This window comes from Streptopelia decaocto, assembly GCF_964273445.1.
Source record: "Streptopelia decaocto genome assembly, chromosome: 3".
Lineage (NCBI taxonomy): Eukaryota > Metazoa > Chordata > Aves > Columbiformes > Columbidae > Streptopelia > Streptopelia decaocto.
The window spans coordinates 89,015,750-89,038,608 of NC_138656.1; the positions used below are offsets into that span (position 1 = coordinate 89,015,750).

Genomic DNA, 22,859 nt, shown 5'->3' on the forward strand with positions numbered 1-22,859 from the left:
AACAAGTAACAAAGGTAGGCGAGTCAGCGTAACTAACTGAACGTGTCTAATCTCATTGATTAAGTTCTTTTGTGTCCTGAATAAGAGATACAACTAATTTGCCCAGGGCTTTTCCCCACGGACGCTCTCTGGCTGCCGCACCCCCCGGACCGGGCCGTGGTGCAACGTGGGCCGCTCCCTCTCGCCCGTGGGCTCCGCTGTGGCCCCGGTTCCACAGGAGGGGCCGTGCCGGGCATTGACCGAGCGCTCGGGGCTCCCGCTACGCCGTTCTCGGAGGAGGCGGCTCCACCCGCCGGCTCGGCCTGGTCGCTTTCGATCCGCGGCTGGAAGGGCGCAGCGCTCCCCTCCCCCCGCTCCGCCGGCACCGCCCCGCCCGCGCTGCTGCCCCGGCACACGGCGAGCCCGGAGGGACAGAGGATCCGGCGGCGCCGCTGCCGGCAGTGACCGCAGGGGCCCCTCGAGCTGGGAATGGCTCCGCTGGTGCCGCAACCGCCCCGCTCGGGGCCCGGGAGCGCCCTTTGCCCGCCCGGGTGCGGCTGCGGGGGCGGGGCCTCGGGGCCGCCGGGAGTGGTGACGTGTCCCTTAGGCCCCGCCCCTACGCAGGGTATATAAGGGGCGGTGATCACGCCGTCGGTCTTTTTCGCTACGGGTTTGCCGGCGCCTCGCAGGTGAGGCGCGGCCGCGTGGGGCAGGCCGGGCGGGGGGGGGCAGGGCCCGTGCGCACAGGGGGCCCGGCGGGTGCGGTGACCGGGTGTGGCCGCCGACGCGGAAGGGTGCGCTGGGGGTGGGGGCAGGGGTAGCGAGGGGCGCTGGCGTCGGCGTAGAGGGAGCGCACGCCGGGGAGATGGCGACGCATCGCCCCCCTCGATCCACCCCTGGGAGCGGGGTAACCGTGCCGGCCCGAGGCGCACGGCCGTTCCCAACCGCCGCGCGGGTGGCGGTGGGGCTGGGGCGCGCGGTGCGCGGTGGTGGGGCCCATGGGCCGCGGTGGGGGAGGGGAGGATGGGGCACGAGTAAAAAAATGGCCGCTCGCCTTTCCTGCCCGCCGCCAGCTCCACAAAATGGAGGACGCGGCGGCCCGGGCGGGGTGAGTCACACAAAGGAGCGGGCCGGCCCCGCCCTCCGCGCTGCCCGCCGGGCCCGCCGCCCCGCGCCTCGGCCGCCGGGGGTAACTCGACCCCGGTGGCGGCGCGTGGAGGGGGCGACGCGAGAGGCGCTCCGCGGGGCCCCCCGGCGGGCGCCCGCCCCTCCCTCCCTCCCTCCCCTGGCGGGGCGGGGCTGGGGCCTGGGGCCGGCCGGGCCTACCCGAGCCGTCCTCACAGCACGCGGGGCCGCCATGGCCGCCTGTGGCCCGTGGGCCGGTCCCCGCCGGCGGCGCCGGGCGGGGCGTTCGCACCGGAGCTGTAACCGGTGTTTTCCTGGGGCACTTCCAGGTGTCGATTCTCTTTTGCCGAAAGAAAAGAACTTGACTAACATCCGAAATGGGAAAGGAGAAGACCCACATCAACATCGTCGTCATCGGCCACGTCGATTCTGGCAAGTCCACCACCACCGGCCACCTCATCTACAAATGCGGTGGCATCGACAAGAGGACCATCGAGAAGTTCGAGAAGGAAGCTGCTGAGGTATGTGGGCCTGTGACATCCAGCAAAATCTGGGCGGTGTGGCGATCAATAAAGATTCAGTTGAAAAACTAAGTTGCAAGCTGTTTCATGGCCGCAGGGAGGCAGTTTGGTTGCAGCTGTCCCAGTGGCTGAACAAGTGTGTGAGTGTTCTGTGGCCACAGGGTGGCAGTTAGGTTGCGGTTGTCCTGGTAGTCAAGCAAGTCCTAAAGTGTTAAATCCGCAGTTATATTAGTTGGCAGAGCTTAAATGGTGGCATATAGAATAAAGGAAAGGAAGGGTAGTCAAAAGCTGTATCTACATAATTATACCTAAAATCATAGTTTGAGTTCTGAGCTTTAGTCTTTGCATACATGTAGTTGAGGATGAACTTCAAGAAGATGCTGTGGTAAGGTTTACTTCTCAAAGTAAGAAAGGTCTGGATTTTGGTGTTTGAACCTATAGTAAGTATTACTGATCATACTTTTTCTGTGTAATGACCATGCGTCTTCAAAGCACATAGCAGAATGAAATATAGTGAGTGTTAGGCGGAATGGCAGTTAAACCGTTGGTTATCGCAGGGATTGCATTTGAGAGGGAACTTAAATTTGTAGAGGACACTTGATAGTAGGAGGTAATGATGTGTTAGTGCAATTAGCAAGCTGTCAGGAGGGCCAAGCTGTCAACAGGTTAAATAACGGAAAACAGTTGGCATCTCTCACTAGTAGTGCCAAATGTATCTTGTTGCTTGTTTTACAAGGGGCAACATTTTTCAGTATCAAACCACTTACTATTCTTAGATTTTGCTCTTTAGCCAGTGTGTGATCTTTCTGAAGTAAATGCAAATATAGTTCTTAAACACGTTTGCTTTTTCTCCTTTTTGTATTGTTTGTTTTTTTCTTTCTTTTTAATCCATAGATGGGCAAAGGCTCCTTCAAATATGCCTGGGTCTTGGACAAGCTGAAAGCTGAACGTGAGCGTGGTATTACTATTGATATTTCCCTGTGGAAATTTGAAACAAGCAAATACTACGTCACCATCATTGATGCTCCTGGACACAGAGACTTCATTAAGAACATGATTACTGGAACTTCTCAGGTTTGTAAATAAAACTAAGGATTTGGGGAGTTCAGGCAGGTTATTCCTTGGTTGGGGAGGTTCCCCTAATAGCCTGACACATGTGCAAGCATCATAATGAGTTGGGTGTTTTTTTTTTTCCTTTCTTTTCAAAGGCTGATTGTGCTGTCCTGATTGTTGCTGCTGGTGTTGGTGAGTTCGAGGCTGGTATTTCCAAGAACGGGCAGACCCGTGAGCATGCCCTTCTGGCCTACACCCTGGGTGTGAAACAGCTGATTGTTGGTGTTAATAAGATGGATTCCACCGAGCCACCTTACAGCCAGAAGAGATACGAAGAGATTGTCAAAGAAGTCAGCACTTACATCAAGAAAATTGGCTACAACCCAGACACTGTAGCATTTGTGCCAATTTCTGGTTGGAACGGAGACAACATGCTGGAGCCTAGCACTAATGTAGGTTTGACATTTGGTGATTTTAAGAAATGAAACTAGGAGGATTATTGCGAAGTTATACAATGGTAAAATGCACATATTTTTTAATAGTAACGTTTGGAAGTGCTGAGGTCAAAAACCAAATCCCAGCACTTCACAAAATCTTAGTCTGCAGTAGTATACTGAGGTAACATTAAGGTACATGACTTGGTCTTTCCTGGCCTTGTGTTATTAAAATTGACAGACACTTAATGCCTGGGTTTTTTTCTGTTACAGATGCCCTGGTTCAAGGGATGGAAGGTTACCCGAAAGGATGGCAATGCCAGTGGAACCACCCTCCTTGAAGCTCTGGACTGTATCCTGCCACCAACTCGCCCAACTGACAAACCTCTGCGTCTGCCTCTTCAAGATGTCTACAAAATTGGCGGTATGTGTTTTCATAGTGCTTCTCACTTGCCAGCAGCAACGAATGTATGGGACAGAAGTGCAGTTGGCTGTCCCTGAAAGGTGCTTTTCAAGTGGAAAATGTGGAGTAGTTATCTCAAGTATTTTCTTCTGTAAGGGTGTGCACTCACTGAGCTGAATTACTAATATTGCTCCTCTTTTGCAGGCATTGGTACTGTACCAGTTGGCCGTGTGGAAACTGGTGTTCTTAAGCCAGGCATGGTGGTTACATTTGCTCCTGTCAACGTTACAACTGAAGTAAAATCTGTTGAGATGCACCATGAAGCCCTGAGCGAAGCTCTGCCTGGTGATAACGTTGGCTTCAATGTCAAGAACGTGTCTGTGAAAGATGTTCGTCGTGGCAATGTTGCTGGTGACAGCAAGAATGATCCCCCCATGGAAGCTGCTGGCTTCACTGCACAGGTAATTTTTACAGCTGTTTGAAGACTTCTGAAATACAGCTCTAGATGGTGAAATCCTAGAGTCTTGTTCTTTTTTTACTAGTAGACTAAGCTATAAAGTGACTAAGCTATAAGCTATAAAGTATTTTAAGAAATGTTTGTGTGAAGCAAATCATATAAAGCCCTGGCTTTATAAGATACATTAGTATTCAAAATTATCCTGGTGTTAACTTTGCTTTCCTGGTTTTCTAGGTTATTATCCTGAACCACCCTGGCCAAATTAGCGCTGGTTATGCCCCTGTGCTGGATTGCCATACTGCTCACATTGCATGCAAATTCGCTGAGCTGAAAGAGAAGATCGATCGTCGTTCTGGCAAGAAGCTGGAAGATGGCCCCAAATTCCTGAAATCTGGAGATGCTGCCATTGTTGATATGATCCCTGGCAAGCCCATGTGTGTTGAGAGCTTCTCTGATTATCCTCCTCTGGGTAAGACATCCCAAAAGCATGTTAATCCTGGTCTCTGGAAAAAGCCCCTTGGTTGCTGGTATTGGGATGTAATGTGTTCCGTGAAATATATTACAAGTTGCGACTTCAAAAAGAAGCTTCTTAGTGGAACCAAACCTTCAGCAGTACAGGGCTGCTCTCTAGATAATGAGGAATCGCTGTTCAGTCCCATGCAGTTTCACTGTCCTGAAGTGGTATTTGCCCACTTAGCCCAAGCTGCATGTTGCTGCTGTGCAGATAATGCTGTGGGTCCGTAGCCCTAGACAAAAGTCATAAAACCTGTTTTTGTTTTCAGGTCGTTTTGCTGTGCGTGACATGAGGCAGACAGTTGCTGTTGGTGTCATCAAGGCAGTTGACAAGAAGGCTGGTGGAGCTGGCAAGGTCACAAAGTCTGCCCAGAAGGCCCAGAAGGCTAAATGAAAATTCTGTACATCAGCTGCCACCTCAGTCTTAACCAGTGGTGGAAGAACGGTCTCAGAACTGTTTGTCTCAATTGGCCATTTAAGTTTAATAGTAAAAGACTGGTTAATGATTACAATGCATCGTAAAAGCTTCAGAAGGAAAGGAATGTTTGTGGACCATTTGTTTCGTGGCAGTTTAAGTTATTAGTCTTTAAAACCGATAAATTTTTTAAAATGGAAACTTGACCAAAAAATCTGTCACAGAATTTGAGACCATTAAAACAAAGTTCAATGCTATGTCTCTGTGTTCTTTGGGTTAATGCTGAGTTTATAGAAAAACCTACATACAGTCCTGGTGGGATCAGAGAGGATGAATGTTACTTGAGTATGTTCAGAGTTGCAAATTCAAATTTGTAATTTCTGAAGAGTAGAGCAAAGTTAATCTGCAGGTTTGTTTTTAACTGATTTAAGCCTTTAAAAAACAACTTACCTGGTGCTTTCTTTAAAAGATTGTTTCTAGATTAGCTAACACAAATAGCAGGTTATAGTTAATGGCATTTTGGTGCATTCTGTGATGCATTGAGTAAACTAAGAACCCTATATTGAGAAGAAAAAATAGCGTGAACAAAAAGCCAACTTTGCAAAGGCATAAAAAAATAATCAGGTGTTGGTTTTCCCATACTCTCATACACAGATTTTTCTAATTGCTAGCAGAAACGTTTTTTTCTGGGGAACTGATTAACCGTCCTATGGATCAAGATTAAACACCTATATTTAAATGTTTTCTAATATTTGTAGTAACACATTCAGTAGCTAAATTTCAAAAACAAATTTAGAAAGACTGAGATGTGTCAGGCAATCTTTGAATGACCCATCATTACAGCATCTTGCACAGTTCTGTTTCAAGAACAAAACTGAGAGAAACAGGCAGGTATTTCTACTGACTTCCCAACTGGGATGGTGTTTTGCACCTGGCCTGCTTGGTGGTTTTGGGTTTTTGAATTTGGGGTCAAAAATATTTTCAGAATGTCTACACATACTGGTGCGTTTTCAGGACCGATGTGATAAATGTGTGCCACAATGTCGACACCAATTAAGGTGGTGGGACTGTGTACTTGTTTTCCTTAACAATGGGTTGAACATTTAGATTAAACAGTCAGTTTGAAGTGGAATTGGATAACTAGTCCGAAAGATCACAATCACTAGATAAATAAACCAAGTAAAACATTCTGGGCTGTAAGAACTACCAGCTGTAATAAATGAAGATTCTATAATATAATTAAAGAGTATGTAAATGGAGACAAGCAGTTAATGGATAATCAGAACTAGCTTGCATAATGATGCAGCTGTTTTTCTAACCTTTAACATGATTTCCCCACAGCATCCCCACTGAAGTTCAATGAGAATTCAGTGTCTTTGAAGGATTATTGTTCCATGGCACCAGGATGTTGTTTCTGTCTGTAAGGGCTATATGCACTCGTTTGTTTTCCTTTCCTTCTTCAGCTGTGTGCTTGCTCTGCAGGAACTCATATCTGTACTGCTTGGATAATCCTGAACTGCTGTTAATTATTTTCATGCTTTGTTTGCTTTGTTTGGATCTTTCCTCCTTTTCTGCTCACCACCTGTGTCTTAACTACAGTAAAACTTTGGAGCATTCTACACCGGTGTTAAGGGTATAGATGTACTGAGTGCAGTGGAAGCAAGGGCTTGAGCACAGCTATCTGTAGAATACTATGGAATTTGGTAAAGGAACCTCATCATGATTCTTAAATTCTAAAGGTGTGTTAGTATCCCCAGGGCAACAGGAAGTGCGTAACTTTAAAATTGAGGCAGATGTACCGTTGCCATAATAAAGTTGAAGTATCTTGCCAAATCTTCACGTGCTTTTCAGTTTAACCACTGTTTCTTTTCCTAAGAGGCTTTGGTCAAACTGGTTCAGCAGTGCGAAGCTGCAATGTAGATGAAAAGAGAAATGGCTTTGGCACTGTCTTAAGTGCAGCTCTGTGTTTGTCACTCACAGGTTCCTGTCACCAAGCCTGAGGAGCCTCTGAAGGGCAGCAGGGGCTTGGCTGCCGGGGCCTGTTTGTGCTGTATCCCTCTGCTTTTGCAGGGTGGTGTCTCCAGCCGGGTGCACTTGTGTTAATACAGTTTGAAAATTGGCTTGTAATGAGAAACTGATTCAAACTGAAGCCTTAAGGAAAAACAAGGTTTGAAATAGCATCAGGTGTTTGTCTCTGGCCCCAAGCAGAAGCTGAAGGGCGGGCAGGGACCAAGGGCAGCCTGCACAGCTGTTGCCAGGGGCGGTTCTCTCCCTATCAGCTCCGTGTAGATCAGAAAAGCTGCTGTGAAGGTGTTTGGGTTAAAAGTGCCCTTCAGGTGCAAGAGTCAGCTGTGTAGTTCGGGGTAGAGAGTGGTTCTGCCTTTGCAGGAGGAAAAGCTATAAAGCCTAGAGAATGCAGTATTGCAACTAACAGATTCACATTGCGCACAGTAAAAACAGGCTTGTGAATGCTCTGCCTGTGACACTAGAAATTGCTTTCAAGTACTTAAAACATCAATTTTACACAAATTCTGAGGGTTTTTTTTCTTTATTGTAGACTTTTTTGCTTGTGTGCACTAACGCAATGCCATTTCAGTTCTTCTATTAATCTTTGACTACCTGGGGAAACTGTTAGACTTTTGTAAACAAAACTTGGGAATAAAGCTACTTTGGTCAAACTTTTAATAAATGTTAATAGTTGAGAACTGTATTTGTCTTCTGACTGCTTATTTCTTTAAGCAACTTCTACAGCTGTCCTTAACTCTTTCCATACTGTCCTACAGTGCTGGTGATATTTATAGAGCAGTGTGAAAGCACGCTGCCATGGTGATGCAGCTCACTGAAGGCAGAGAACTGGCTACGATACTGACTGTATTTAATTGAAGTTTTATTGCCGAAGGTGGCAGTGGGGAGCTGGGAGATTGAAATGTGATTTCCTTTTTCGGTTGATGATGCGTGCTTTGGGAGTCCAGAGGGTTTTTAGTGCACAGAAATATGCCAAAAATGTTTGTGGCGAGGTATTTGGGGACTCGGATACAGCAGAGCCTTGTCTGCCTGGGGAAGCGTAGCAGCACAGTCACAGCAGCTGCAGCCAAGTAATTTCTTGCTCAATTGTGTCTTCCTAGGTGATTATTTTAGGCAGGAATAAAGAATAAAAGGGGGTCTGCTCAGGCGGCTGCCTCAAGTTTTTAAAATTGTATTTCAGGCCAGCTTGTGCAGGGCTAGTAACTGGAACAGTTAATTTTACTGAAACTGCAAATGAAAGACTAATTCACATTCTGATTGTAGCTGGCTCAATATATTTTGAAAGGTATTGATAAACTTTGACAAATTACTGGTTATTTCTCTATACGCATATTTTAAGTTTTAGATTTAGTGAAAATAAAACCATGTGGAGAAAACGAAACTTTGTGTGGCAGTACCCTTTTCCTCATTGGTGCTAAATGGTTCAATGTCTTTTTAAGAACAGCGTAGGCTTGATCTGGATCACAAGGACAGCTCGGCTGGTTTTGGTTCATATTATTTAATGTTTGTGTAGTGCCTAGAGGGGGTGTGGGGAGGATTTGGGAGGATGGAGCAGCACCCTGTCCCCAGCAGCACCCTGCTGCCATGTTCTCAGCTCTGTAAAGCACAACTCCAGACATAAAATACCATTTTTGCCTGTTCCCAAAGTGGTTGTGCATAGGATCCTTGCTTTGTTTTTAAGTCTCTTCGGTGCTGGCCAAGCGAGTCAGCCGGGGGTTTTCTGACTGCTCTGCCCTGGATGGGTGTGCGAGGGAGGGCGCTGGGAAAAGACCCAGCTGAGGGAGCTGGGAGCTCTGTGGGGAGAATTCTTTCTCTCTTTTCAGTGCAAATTCATGACAGCATTAACAGCTTGAAGTTGATGAGATTCCAGATCTCTGTTATTTTCAAGTCCTCAAATTCTCCATATTGTTTGACTGCACCAAAATAGTACTTTCTGTCTGTGAATTCTTAAACAATAATAGCCAAATCATAAGCTGAACCAAGAAATAAACAGAACTGTGACCATGGAAAATAACACTGTGCTGAATTACAGTTTCTCCTGTGACACTCCTACCGTGTACCAAGAGCAAGGCTGAAACCGCTCCGCTTCAGGAGGAAGAAGAGAGCACCAAGAAGAGAGACCCAGGGTGCAAAGGAGCCAAAGGAATAAAACCTTGTAGACAGAAAAACCATATTGGTTTCCAAAACACAGAAACAGTGGGGTTTTTTTAGCCTTTTCTGAATCCTCTTGGGTCCCTTCAGATTATTTCTGTTAGAAATCAATTACATCACTATCTACCTTTTGTTTGTTTTGTTTTGTTTTAACTAACGTTGCTTTCTCTGGCTGCCTATCAATAATTCTTTAATCCTTTCAAATATTTCAAATATCCTCAAAAGCTGGTGGGTGAAGTAATGCAGAGATAAATCGGAGTGTGATTTCCCCCTGGGCGCTCTCCAGCCGGCAGTTGTGGGGACAGTGGGGCAGCAGTGGGGTGCACAAGGGGTGGCTGCTGAGGAGCTGTGCCTGTGCTTAACAGCTCTGAATTTGTGCAGGTTTTGCTTCTTCTTTTCTTTAAAAACACAGAACAAAACCTCAATAGTATCTAAGTGCAACATCCCTCATGGGCCCAGCGTGTGCTTTCAAGGAGGACGCTGTAGCAATCATTTTGCCCTCAGCGTGTTGATGTCCCCGGTCATCCTTCTGCAAGGGCACCTGCCAGCCCAGGCCCAGCACAAAAACAAGTCCATGGATTAATACGCTATTCTTTTTGTATTACATAGTCACTGGAAATAACCAGAGCCAGCTCAACCCAACTCTGGGCCCTGCCAGCAGCACATTCACCTTTTCCCTTTCAGCCCCATAAAATCTGAATCATTCAGCACAAAGGGGAAGAGCCACAGCAGAGGCTGTTTCCCCAGCTGGAAGGGTGGCTAGGCAGCCCATCCCAAACCTGCACAGCGAGGGAAAGGCAAGACACCGTTCCCCTCCAGGAGAGGCTTTGGTGTGGGTAGGGCTGGAGTTTAAAAGAAAGTTTCGGATGCTGCTTATCTGCAGCCCCTTGGGCACATCTTAAGCAAAACTCCCTTTTTTTTTTTCTTTGATATATGTGTATACATACACAAAAATACATGTACACATATATGTATAGCATATAGAGATATAAATACATAAGGTGCCTACTAACTCTTAGTGCGGTGACCGGACTTCTTCAATCTCTGCAGTTCCTGTGTTGAAGCTGGATTCTAAGCTAATTCTAAGCTAAGCTAATTCTAAGCTAATTTGTTAGTAAACAGGGTGAAAAAAACCCACAAATGACTAAATATTTAGTAATTTTTCTTTATACAGAATATTATCTATATAATATTATTATTATATATTTAGTTACTACTAAGTATTTAGTAAATATTTAGTTTCGTAAGCTGGACTGTGGCTCTGTTAACAGGGCAGGGGTATTTTAGAGAGAGAAATGTAGGCTTGTTTGGTGTGAAGAGTTGTCTCTGTGTGAACAAGCCCTTAAATAGCCTTTCCAGAGAGGGTGGGGAGGGGGAAGGAGAGTAGACAAATTTAAATGTAATTATAGGTTTTCTTCTACATGACTGTTACTTCTAGTAATAATAACTAGCATTGTGTAGTCTGCTGCTGAAGTGCTTTTATGGATGGCAGTGTCTAATTCTTCGGAGAAGGAGGGGATGTACACGTGCACACAGGGAGCAGGGAAAGGAAGAAGCAACCCCGATGGTGAGCAGAGCAGCTCTGCCCTGCCCTGCCGCACTCACATCCTCGCCAGGGTAACTCCTGTGACTCATTTCGGGGTGTGAATCCCCGGGGCTTCCGCACCCGTGCCACAGTGGAGGAGCAAACTGAGATGATGGCGTGTGACGTGACCGCTCTGCACCTGGTGCAGCCGCTGCCAGCCCGTGCCTGGGGCCCAGCGCCCTCAGCCGGGCCTGACCCGCGACAGTGACACCAGCCCAGCCCGTGGCCGCCCGGCCAAAGTGCCACGAGGTGCGGCGGGACAGGGTCCAAACCTCGGGGCAGCCGCCACACCAGCCTTCACACTTGTGACTCCTTGTGCCATGAGCCACCATCTGGTCACACACAGCAATTTTCAAGCTGAGCCACGTTAATTTGCAATGGAGGAGATGAGTCACGAGGCTGTTGTCAGCTCTGCTCTCGCTGCCCTGCGAGGCACAGAGTGAGCGCATTTCCTACCTGGCTCCACGCCCGCTCTGTAGTTCAACCACATCAAGCGCTAAGTCACTCGGAACAAGCAGAGCACGTGCTTATCGGTCCCCAGTGGTGCCTGAAAACGTGCCTCCTGGGGCTTGTGCGGGGAGCTGCAGCTGGTGCTGGAAACGAACACCTTCACCCTTCGCTTCATCTGCCCCCATCCCCACCCCAGCACCGGCCCTTCCTGAACCGCGCTGCTCCCCGGGAGCATTTGCAGCCGCTCATGGTGGCTCTGCAGGCCTGCTCCGGCAGCAGCGGGACACAGGCTCTGCAGGGACACACATGACAACGAGGGCATGTTCTAGCCTGTGCTTCACAGCTGAGCACCCCAAGGAGACATCACAGGCTGTCAAAATATCTCAAATCTGCAAAGAGATGAAGAGGTTGCAGCCTCCAGCTTTCAGGCTTCAAGCTTTTCCATGGCCACGCTCCTTGGCACAGAGGTCAAGACCCAGACGACACATTTGGTGACTACATGATGGTGACTATGGAATCAGAAAGCCTCTGATGGGAAGCCACATCTTTCTCCTTCCTGAGTTACACATACAAAGTTCAGCCCAGACAGCAGTTTAGAAAGAAAAGAGACAAAAGCATAATTTTGTTTCCCTAACGCATCCCTGTGGTTAGAACAACAGATCAAGAATCAAGCCCTTTTTCTCTGCCCTTTTTGCGATGGCAATTGCAGAGCAAGTCTGCCATCTACCAGCTGAATGCCCCAGCCACCACTAACTTTGAGCACAAGAGGGGAAAGACACTTATTATTTCTCACTAGCCCCATAAAGCCATGGGAAGAGATGGAAACAAACACGTGGAAGGAATCTGAGCAGCACAGGCCATGGCCCAGGGGGAAGCACAAGAGAGCAGCTCACTGATGGAAACAGCAGCTCCTAGGGGACAGCAGATTCCTCCTGCATCCACTAAAAGGGGCTTGAGATGCTTGTCGCTGGGTGGAGGAGCACAACCTGGGAGACGTAGGCATCAAACCAAATAAACCCCATAGCACCTAAAATGAATGCAAGTGAAGATTGTTACTTACCAAAGTGCAAAGGCAACATTCAACTAGGAGGCATGTCTGTACTTGGAAGGGCCAGCAAAGTGGGCGATTAAGGACAGACATTAAGCAAAGAAACTGCTGCACCATCACAACTATTCCAGCAGCGCTGAGACCATCAAAGGTTGGTGGTCACAGCTTTCAGTGTTTCCTGGTGTAAAATATCTTCCCGTTTTTCTCTTGCTCTCATCTTCCAGGCAGAAATAAAGATGAAGGAACTGTGGTAGTCCAAGCGCTGTATAAAATGAAAGCTGAACAGGAAAGGAAGGCAACAGTTGTCCTGAAAACCTGGTACAAGATAGCATGGTAGAGATCTGATGAAATTTGGCTTAGGGAAAACTGGTGATCATCAGGCCTGTGTACTGCAGGAGGAAAAAAAAAAAGACACACATGGAAACAGGGAGCACAAAGACCCTTTGTGTGTGCAACAATTTAGGTCAACCTCGCCACACACCTGACCCTCCCTGCTTGCCAGGTCACAGTACAGATTAGAAGAGGCCAAAGTGTGATTCATTACAGCACGGCCAATGAAAGCAAGCAGACGTGGATGTCAATGGCAGGGTCTCCTGCTCCTGCCCCTCCTGTTCTGTCAGCCTTGGTAAGACCCACAGGACTGGTGAGTGTCTGAGCCCACTTTGTCTTCATGTAAAAACCAAACCTTGGGCCTTGTGACAAATCCCTGGTGGAGTTAGAAAGCAGATGGCATGATGTCCTATCTGCCTGTGCTATTTACAGCAGATTATTTAACCTTTCTCTGCTTGGCTTTCTTAATAGAATCATACAATCATTTTGGTCAGAAAAAACCCTCAAGATCATCGAGTCCAACTGTAACCTAACTCTGGCACTAAACCATGTCCCTAAGAACCTCATCTAAGAGTCTCTTTAACACCTCCAGGGATGGTGACTCCACCACTTCCCTGGGCAGCCTGTTCCAATGCCTGACAACCCTTTCCGTGAAGAAATTTTCCCCAATATCCAATCTAAACCTCCCCTGGTGCAACTTGAGGCCATTTCTTCTTGTCCTATCAATTGCTACTTGGAAAAACTACTTGTACAACTAATTGTAGCTATGATTTCTTTTCATGTTAAAAGTTGTCTCGAACAAGAACTGTTTGACAAGCCCTATATACATGAAACTAATACCTGAGGAATGGCCAGTCCTCCAACTCGTCCACATGCCAGGTTTTCCGCTTCAACAAATATGGACATCATTAACGCACATGTGTGAACAGAGAACGCCCTGTCTTAACAAGGGAGCTCATCAGTGGCCAAAGACCCACGTCACGCAGCAATACAGAGAGCAGTTGTTACAGAAGACCTGATAGAAAGCAATGCATCCATGCACTTCTGACTTCAATTTCCCACAGTTAACTCTCTCCCCCCTTTCTAGCTCTTACACCATGGCTGTGCATTATTAAATTACTAGAAGAAAGGCAAAAGCCCACTCCTGCTCTTCCTTTGATACTGGTGCAGCCCAGCTCAGCAGAATCACCCTTTCTTTTACACTGGTGTCAGAACCAAGGCCTTTGTAGCACAGAAGGAAGTTTAGCACAGAAAGCTAGGGGAAGTGTGTTTGCTTTTGTAGCAGGGTGCGAGGGGCTTGCCTTCCAAAGCAGACGTTACTGGAAGAAAGGTTTTCCTGTCAAATGTCTGCTGACTAGAACTAGGAAATGTAGTTCTGAGATTGCACAATCTTTTAAAAGTGAGGATGAAGGTGCCAGTAGCGCTTCCCTCCTTGTCTGTAAAAACTAGATCTAAGTTTTTACAGACATTGGTACATCGAAACCAAACACAATATGAAGATAATGCAGTGAAGAAAACATAAAACTTTTTTTGATCAGAAGCTCTGCCACTCTCAACAGGCTTCTTGGATTCACGTAACTGGAATTTCAAGAATACCATACCTGAAGCCACAGTTATACTGCGGAAAGCATAGTTGCCTTCCTTTCCCTAAACTTCAGGCTTACAAAGTTGAAGTAATTCTTTGAGCCCACAAATCTGAAAGGAAAGTAGGTTACAGACATAAAAGGGCAGATACAAGTTAGCTTTTCTGAGCCATTCTGACATGAAGTGACCTACGGATCGTGTGTCTAAAACTGGTGACAACAGCCAATAGCTGGTGACAGGGAGAGGTTTTCAGGTCAGCCCAAAGAAAACTGTAAGCTCTGCGCACCCTCCTGCTGCATGACAGCATCTCTGTCAACGAAAAAGGATTTGCTCTGACACCTTCCTCTGGACAGGAAAGGGACCGCTCACCCAGAGGAAACAGACAGAGGAAAAGTCCAGGATCACAGATTTCAAAATGATAGCTGTATTTGACTCCAACAAACTTGCTCCCAAGCCGGCTCGCACAGTCAGTTCTGAGGATATTCAGAAATGAGACTGTCATCAGAGACGAGACTATCACCAGAGACCACTGCCTGAACTGGGCAAGGACTCAGTGGGTGCGCAGAAAGCAAGCTAAGTCACAATCAAGTCTTCAGGAACTCTCAAGCTTTATTTACCTTGAAGGAGGAAAAAAAAAGCCCAGGATACAGTGTTTAGATTCAGTCGGTCTCCTATGTAAGCTTAAATATTCGTGTGGCGCGCATTTTCATAAACAAGCGTCTCATGTTGGCTGACATCACACTAAAACATCAGACTGCGTATGGCCACTACACAGCTATAAACACAAGTACTGAAGTCAGTGAAGCACACTTCCCTCCTCAAACCCTCTTGTGCTGCTGTGAGTTCAGCATGGTAACATTTCTTGCTCGTTTCAGATGAGCAAAACACCATCCTGTCCAAGATGCTTTAGATTTTGACCATCTGACATCTTCCAAAAGAGTGGAATTTTATGAGCAATTCCAGTATTTTCATTTGGATTGGCAAAACCACAGGCTGTACTTAAGTTCCTGAGCATTTACTTAAGGTTTGCACATTTGTCATCTTTGTTACACTCACTGGCACTGCCACAGGACACAACCAGAACTGCACAGTACCCAGCCAGCATCGGTTTTATCTGCGAAGAGGCTCATGAGTGCAGGTGATCTTGCCGCATTCTCTGGTGGGAGTGGTGCGCTTCTCTACAAAGGTGTTTTAACAAAGGTATGCTCTGGCTCCTCTTCAGAAAACTCTGCTGAAATCTGTCTTTCAGAAGTTGCTTTCTCTGAGTACATTTTCCCTGGTAAATACCTGCCAGTCTGAGGTAACGCTTTTGGCATCTCTGACTTCTGATGATTGGTTTTCACATATCTTAGCAGATTAACAATAGCAGCTGGTGTAATTCCAGGGATGCGGCTGACTGCACCAATCTGCATGTGGAAACAGGAACAAATTAACCAAGAGCAAACCGACACACCTGAGTTAGTGAGAAATGAGATTAAAACCTGTGAGTATTCCTTTCCCTGATTGCCCTTACCCTCCCATGCCCCTTGGGAAGACACAGAAGGGATTTCATTTCTCCTCAGCCTTGCTGTGGCCCAGTATCTTACCGTCTGGGGACGGTTAGAGTCCAGTTTCTCCCGCACCTCTGTTGAGAGCGATGCATCAATGGCAAAGTAATCAATGTCCTCTGGCAGTCGGAGGGCTTCATCACGACGCACTTCTTCTATTTCCTGCTGTTGGTTGACTACACACCACTCGTAAGCGACTGTGATGGAAGATCAGAGAAACAAGAAGACCAGATATAGATGTTCATGTGAAACAGGTCATTTGTAGGAATTCTTGAAAGCAGAATGAACAATTCCACTGAGATGGTCAAAAGCTCCTAAGGAAATTTCTAGCCTCACAGACTAAAGATCCTAATTCACATCACTACTTTGGAAGCCACACTCTTGAATTTGTTACAGGAATTAAGATACATGGGTTGGCTTTTCCTCTCATCCCAGGAGAGGATGGTCTATTTGACAGAGCGGTAAGGACAAAAAACACAGGAGAAAACATGAATAATTGATATTGCCCCACCCAGTGAAAAACAGGTATTTGTGTAGGGCTGTGGCCTATGGTAAAAGGTGCATGCTCTGACAGAATCATAGAATAATTTCAGTTGAAAGAAACCCTCAGGATCATAGAGTCCAACCATAACCTAACTCTAGCACCATATCCCTAAGAACCTCATCTAAATGCCTTTGAAGCACCTCCAGGGGTGGTGACTCCACCACTTCCCCAGGCAGCCTGTTCCAATGCCTGACAACCCTCTCTGGAAAGAATTTTTTTCCCTAATATCCAATCAAAACCTCACCTGGCGCAACTTGAGGCCATATCCTTTTGTCCTATCACTTGTTACTTTGGAAAAGAGACCAACGCCCTCCATAACAGTATTTCACTTCACTAGGCAGCAACATCAAACACGCTGGGATGAATGCGTTGGCTCTTCCCTTACTGAACAAAACCTACACAGATCCCACTAACTCCTGTACTCTACCTTCTATCTTCAGTCTCTCTGCCAGTTGTCTCCATTCAGCAAGCTTTCCCAGGGGCTCAGGGACAGCCCTTGCCAGAAGTTCCATGTTGGCCTCTGGATACTGAAGGATGTCAAAGGCGCTGTGGAGAACAATAGTTAAGTTTTTATGGTTGGAAGGAGTCACTCACGTCAAGCAGCTTTACAGCTGTTCCCAGATCAAACTTGCAAAGATCCCAGCATAAGCCAGAGCAACTGCAGAGCCACGCTCACCTCCCTACTATCCCCTCACAGTGAACACCAGAGCAGTTCAGCATTTTATGAGAAATGAACAGCCAGAAAGAAGGGACAAGGTAAGGGCATCAAGGGGAACATTTCACAGAGAGTCAGCCAGGCCTTTGTCTCTTATTTAGAACAACAGAAAAGATAAGGTGAGATAAAGGATGGGTAAAGGAAGCAAGGGCCTTTGTGTACAAGAACAGCTACCATCTGACACTGCCTGAAATCAACTAATTGCTGCTTCATCAAGCTTTCAGCAAAGCAGCAACCACTCAAAACTGTCACCATTTGGTGACACTCTCAGTAAAGACAGCAAAAAGTGTCTGGGCCAGTGGAGTACTCCTTTACTTTGGGGGTCTATGTCAGCACCAGGATACATAGCATAGTAAAATCACCAATGTCGCACTTATTCTATAGGCAAACACCAGATTTCTGTCCCCTGAAGGTGATAATGCTGGAATCCTGGAGTACTGATGGCTTCAGGAGAAACAGACAAATGCTGTGAAACCACTAGCCAGATGTGTCAAAGCAAGCGTAGGTCGGAGCAGAAAGCTTCAGCTGTAACCTTTACCTGACCGGCGACCTTCGACTGCTACTGATGGAGACTTCTGGTAATAACTGGGACCATTTGGATATGCTGAACTGAAGGGATTTTAGCATCGCAATTCCATCCTCTAAAGCAGCTTTCATTTTAACTGCTTGTTCGTATCGCTGCTGTGACACACACCCAGCTTCTTCAAAACCTGCAAGAGACAGATGGTGTATGAGACAAAGGTCTACAACCGGACAGAGCTTCTCACTGCAAGAGCCACCATAACAAAATACCTCTGTGGGTGAGCCTGGCATCGGCGTTGTCAGGCCGGAGGGACATGCGGAACTCCACGCGGCTGGTGAACATCCGGTACGGCTCGTTGGTGCCCAGAGTGGTGAGGTCATCGATGAGGACACCGATGTAGCCTTCGGTGCGACTGATAACGAAAGGGGGCTTGCCGTGAACCCGTAGGCAAGCGTTGATCCCAGCAATCACACCCTACGCAGACAGAAAACAAACCAAAAAACATTTACCAGTTTCTTCATGGCTAAAATATCAGCACATCTGCCTCCAAAGACTTGTGTGTCAAACTGTACCCTGGAAAATGCAATAATCTATGCTAGTAACCTAGACAGTTTCTTTCCTGTGATACTGTAAGTATCTCAAGGGCTCTTTGTCCCCTGCCGACATGACTAGAGACAATTTCCACATGTTTTCAATGTCAGTTTCTCCATGTTGAAACATTTGACAGTACTTCCAATTACCTTAGTCACTACAATCTCAGTAACAGCAACTGTAGATACTAAAAGTAAAAATATCTTGGCAAGTCTGGAATTGAGGTGAGCAATAAAAGTAAGAACATCTCATTAGCACAAGACGGGCCTAGCAAGACTGTGCATCAAAGGCAGATGCCAAGGCAATATCCCTTTCCAAGTGCTGTGCATGCACAATCAGATTCACACACCTGAGCTGCAGCTTCTTCGTAACCTGTAGTGCCATTTATCTGGCCTGCCAAGAAGAGGCGCTGAACCAGACGAGACTCGAGAGAAGCAGTCAATTGACGGGGGTCTAAAAAGTCATATTGCACCCCATAGCCTATGACAAACAACACAAGAGATCCCTGTATCAAATAATTAATTTTGTTTCATATTTCTTTTGTTTTGCTATGCTCTAAACAATATCTGCTTGTTATTAACTGGTAACCAATATGACCCCCTTACCTGGCTGTAAGATCTTGGCTTTTTCCAAGCCTGGGATGGATTTGATCACCTGCTCCTGGAGCTCAGGTGGCAGCGTCATCGACATGCCTTGGGGGTAAATGACATTGGACTCCAAGCCTTCTGGCTCCAGCCACACCTGATGTTCTCGGTTTGGGAAGCGCAGAACCTTTGATTCAAAAGAGGGACAGTACCTGCAACAGTCAATAGCCGTGAGCATCACCTGACATGGAGAAAAAGTAACTTTCCAGAAGCAAAGCAGGCGAGACCCACAGTTTCAGACAGTCTGTCAGCTCGTGCCACTGAGAGCCTTGCATGATGCCACATACTCACCGTGGGCCCCTTGTAGTCTCCTTTATATGGTTGTTCAGGTGGAGGTTATCAAGGACAATTTGCTGGGCTTTGGGGGTAGTGCGAGTCAAGTAACATGACAGCTGATCTTCTGGCTGAAAGAAGCCAAAGCTCACTTTAAGTTAATCCAGTCACAACTCCATACTCTTACTGAACAGCTCTCCTTGAGGCTCTCCAAGGGTTTTTCCACGATAATTAGCTCTCACTTCCTGGAGAGACAGGTAGTGCTGTCACAACCCCTCTACAGACAGAGCAGAAGCAATTGGAGGGCTTGAGCAACAAGCCCAAAAGCAGATCAAGAACAGAACAGAACTTGGGAGTTGAGAATTCAAGTTCTATTCTACACACTGCATTCCTAATTACAGGATGGATATTTCTATTAAAGCAATGCATTATATCACAGCATTCAAATTAACCACAGGAATTCAAAGCTCTGATGGAAGAGGAGGAAGTGCTGACCCTGCAGCTAACAGCCAATTAAAGAGTTCGGCGAGGGAAAAAAAAAAACAACAAAACTCAAACCCCTTCAATTAATATGGAAAGTTCAAGGTTTGGAAAAAAAGCACCATATAAAGTATTTTACAGTTTTTTTTTCTGAAAAAGAGTCAATGGACTCAACATTCCAATGGTAATAATTCGCACCTCAAGTCCTTAAAACCTTTCCTACACATAGCAAGGACTTCAAGGGATATTTCTTTTGCCTCCATCCCGATTATAATAGGTTATTGCAATATTCCTATATGCTCTGGGGCAAATTAACTCCTGATACTTAATTCTGTGCTGTTTTAACTACATTATGTAAGAATGCCATTTTCCAAGGTTTTATTTGGAAAATTGAGTTTCTTCTGCTTTTAAGTTACAGTTAACATGCCATCTCTGAGTTCTGTGGATAGTTATTCTTTTTCTTTCCGGGTCAAAACTATTAATGATCTCTAATTTCAACATTTCAATCTTATTCTAGAGCTGAGGTAACAAGCAACACATCATAAATCTCCACAATACAGGTCTAATACTGGAAGTATTTTGTAAATCACCCACATAATGAGCATGTGAAGAATACTACTAACAATATTACGTTTCATGCACTAGAGTGAAAGTAAAGAAAGTTTGGTTCTCAAGTTGAGAAGTGAGAGGAAAAAGGTAATTGCTTTCAGAAAATAACAAGCAATTTTGTTCTTTGCCCTGAGAGTCCTGAGAAACACAACACCCCCAGTATGAACACAGCCCAGCTTCCTTTCCCAGCTGCCAACTCCCTGGCTGATTCTGAGCGCGACACTCCCAGAACTGCTCCCCACCCGGCTCTGTGTGCATTTGATGTGTGTTATCCCACCTTGATCCACACAGCTTCGCTGAGGAAGCTGAAAGGCACTGGAGGATTGTCAGCCACACGTTCCTCCAGACCACTGAAGTCAATCGTATCTTTGGTAAGTCGGGGCGGTGTTCCAGTCTTCAGCCTGCCCATGGTAAATCCCAGTTTCTCCAGTGTCTGAGCCAGCCCGATGGCTGGCTGGTCCCCCAGCCGCCCAGCAGGGTGCATCTCCAGCCCGATGAGGACCATCCCCCTCAGAAATGTCCCGGTGGTCAGGATAACGCTCCCAGCATGTACTGTGCTCCCATCCCCTGAAACAGCAAGTTTTCCAAGATGCACATATTTCAGCATCAACAAAACCCCGGTACTCTGGTGCTTCTGTCTAAAACTAGACTAACGCTGTTCGCTGAGGGTTTCTTCACCTTTTATTATTTGACAAAATCAGCATTTCAATAATAAAAGCTCTAATAGTAATAAATGCAATAAAGAGCATATAGTTATTTCTATATTTTTACTACTCCTAAACACAGAATCACAGAACGTTAGGGATTAGAAGGGACCTCGAAAGATCACCTAGTCCAATCCCCCTGCCGGAGCAGGAACACCTAGATGAGGTTGCACAGGAAGGCGTCCAGGCGAGTTTTTAATGCCTCCAGAGTAGGAGACTCCACAACCTCCCTGGGCAGCCTGTTCCAGTGCTCTGTCACCCTCACTGTGAAGAAATTTCTTCTCATATTTAAATGGAACCTCCTGTGTTCCAGTTTGTACCCACTGCCCCTTGTCCTATTATTGGTTGTCACTGAGAAGAGCCTGGCTCCATCCTCGTGACACTCACCCTTTACATATTTATAAACATTAATAAGGTCACTCCTCAGTCTCCTCCAAGCTAAAGAGACCCAGCTCCCTCAGCCTTTCCTCATACAGGAGATGCTCCACTCCCTTAATCATCTTTGTGGCAGAAAACCCACTCCTGGGAAAATTTCCAATGCAGGCCTTTATTTTGGAAAGCCTGTTAACTAGAACAGCAAGGGGTAATAAAGCGTGAGTCTGCTAGTACCAGGACACCACTGCTCAGTAACATCGTTGGCAGCAGGCGCCATTTACCAAACAAAATCTCAAAATGCAGCGTGACACTCAGTATCGCTAGTCTGAAGTAAATTAAACATATATAACCTGCCAACATCCCATCAATCCAGGTATATTTGTCATCATTATTACAGACATTAGCCTAGTTTAGTTCACATTCAGCCTAAACCACTTCTATCGGCTAATTCAGCTTTCTCATTGATGAATCAGAAATGTTTACCCAAAGGCTGCTCTCAGTGTAAAGTGACAGTGCTATCGAGTTACCAGCACTTACCCAGCACGACTCCTGTGACTCGGCATTTCCCAGGATGGTCTGTTTCTGGCTCTGTCAAGAGCAGATCCTCCACAGATGCCTCACGAACTGTCAACAGTGGTGTGTTAAGGATTTCTTTCTGTCATGAAAGGAGTTACTGCAAAAACCTAGTAAGTTCTGTGACAGGCGGGCAATCTCAACCCCTACTGAAAATATCTCACCCTTTTCCATTCTTACCAGGTCAACTGGAAGACCCTCAGTGACTGCACTGTCCTGATCTACTGAGTAGAACTTTTTATTCACACAGTTTATCCTCAAAAGAAACTATTTCATCATGAAACCTGACCTGTATATAAAATTCTACAGAATTTTTTTAAACTATGCTGAGCTCCAACAGCTTACACTCCATTAAAGTACCAAACAGAAAGGTACCTACGTTTGACAAGAAAATATTAAAAACCAAACCACCCCCTCACCATTCTCTATAGCTTATCGTAGTGTTTCAGATCTGAGTAACTCATTCTTAATACTCCAGCGCACAAACACAAAAATCCCTGGAAATAAACCCGCGTTTGCTTGTGTGAGTCCCCGCGGAGGGTGCGGCCCCGCCCCTCTCACCTGCATCTGCTCCTTGTAGAGCCGCCGGTCGATCTGTGCGCGCAGCCCCCAGACGGCCGGGCCCTTGCAGCGGTTCAGCACCTTGTAGTGCACCCCGGAGCGGTCGCAGACGCGGCCGCACAGCCCGTCCAGGGCGTCCACCTCCCTCATGAGGTGCCCCTTCCCGATGCCGCCGAAGGAGGGGTTGCAGGACATGGCCCCTGCGGAGGGACACACGGACACCGCTCACCACCGCCGCTCACCGCTCCCGCAGCCTCCCCGCACCGGGGGGACCCCGCGGGTCCTCCCCCCCGCCCCGGGCACCCCGCGGTACCGATGGTGTCGATCCTGTGCGTGAGCAGCAGCGTGCGGGCTCCGCCGCGAGCGGCCGCCGCCGCCGCCTCCGTCCCCGCATGGCCCCCACCGATCACCACCACCTCGTAGCGCGGTGCCCCCGCCGCCCCGGCCTCGCTGCCCGCCCGGCGGTGCCCGAGACGCGGCGCCGGGGGTGGCACCTGGGGTAGCGCCAGGCGGCGCCAGCTGCTGCGCAGCATCACGGGGCCCGACAAGCCGCCCGGCAGCGGGCGGCGGCCTGCGGGCGGAACCGGAAGCGAGGGGTGCGCGCTGCCGCGGCCCGTCTGCTCGGGGGCGGGGCGGGCGGAGCCGTT

At 47.2% G+C, this 22,859-nt stretch overlaps 2 protein-coding genes across 2 annotated transcripts; one reads left to right on the plus strand and one right to left on the minus strand.

Annotated features, from left to right (window-relative positions):
• The first annotated feature begins 521 nt into the window (after positions 1-521).
• Positions 522-5,157, plus strand: EEF1A1 (eukaryotic translation elongation factor 1 alpha 1). The gene is made up of 8 exons (XM_082049104.1): positions 522-668; positions 1,434-1,625; positions 2,520-2,699; positions 2,834-3,130; positions 3,386-3,536; positions 3,720-3,976; positions 4,207-4,441; positions 4,755-5,157. Exons 2-8 carry the CDS (start codon positions 1,482-1,484, stop codon positions 4,877-4,879), a joined length of 1,389 nt encoding a protein of 462 aa, XP_081905230.1. The 5' UTR covers positions 522-668; positions 1,434-1,481; the 3' UTR covers positions 4,880-5,157.
• Positions 5,158-14,474: 9,317 nt separating this feature from the next.
• Positions 14,475-22,808, minus strand: MTO1 (mitochondrial tRNA translation optimization 1). Its single transcript, XM_082050146.1, has 12 exons — positions 22,526-22,808; positions 22,213-22,412; positions 21,616-21,733; positions 20,277-20,566; positions 18,929-19,041; positions 18,599-18,789; positions 18,343-18,473; positions 17,672-17,876; positions 17,418-17,589; positions 16,592-16,710; positions 15,660-15,817; positions 14,475-15,479 (listed from the first exon to the last, which is right to left on the minus strand). The coding sequence occupies exons 1-12, from the start codon at positions 22,743-22,745 to the stop codon at positions 15,252-15,254; spliced, it is 2,145 nt and encodes a 714-aa protein (XP_081906272.1). The 5' UTR covers positions 22,746-22,808; the 3' UTR covers positions 14,475-15,251.
• Positions 22,809-22,859: the final 51 nt, after the last annotated feature.

Coding starts and splice junctions, on each gene's coding strand:
- EEF1A1 (XM_082049104.1), top strand. CDS start 1,482: ATGGGAAAGGAGAAGACCCACATCAACATCGTCGTCATCGGCCACGTC. Junction 3,537..3,719: donor AGATGTCTACAAAATTGGCG/GTATGTGTTTTC, acceptor CCTCTTTTGCAG/GCATTGGTACTGTACCAGTT. Junction 3,977..4,206: donor CTGCTGGCTTCACTGCACAG/GTAATTTTTACA, acceptor CTGGTTTTCTAG/GTTATTATCCTGAACCACCC.
- MTO1 (XM_082050146.1), bottom strand. CDS start 22,745: ATGCTGCGCAGCAGCTGGCGCCGCCTGGCGCTACCCCAGGTGCCACCC. Junction 17,590..17,671: donor TGCCAGGCTCACCCACAGAG/GTATTTTGTTAT, acceptor TGTCTCTTGCAG/GTTTTGAAGAAGCTGGGTGT. Junction 16,711..17,417: donor AGTCGAAGGTCGCCGGTCAG/GTAAAGGTTACA, acceptor TGTTCTCCACAG/CGCCTTTGACATCCTTCAGT.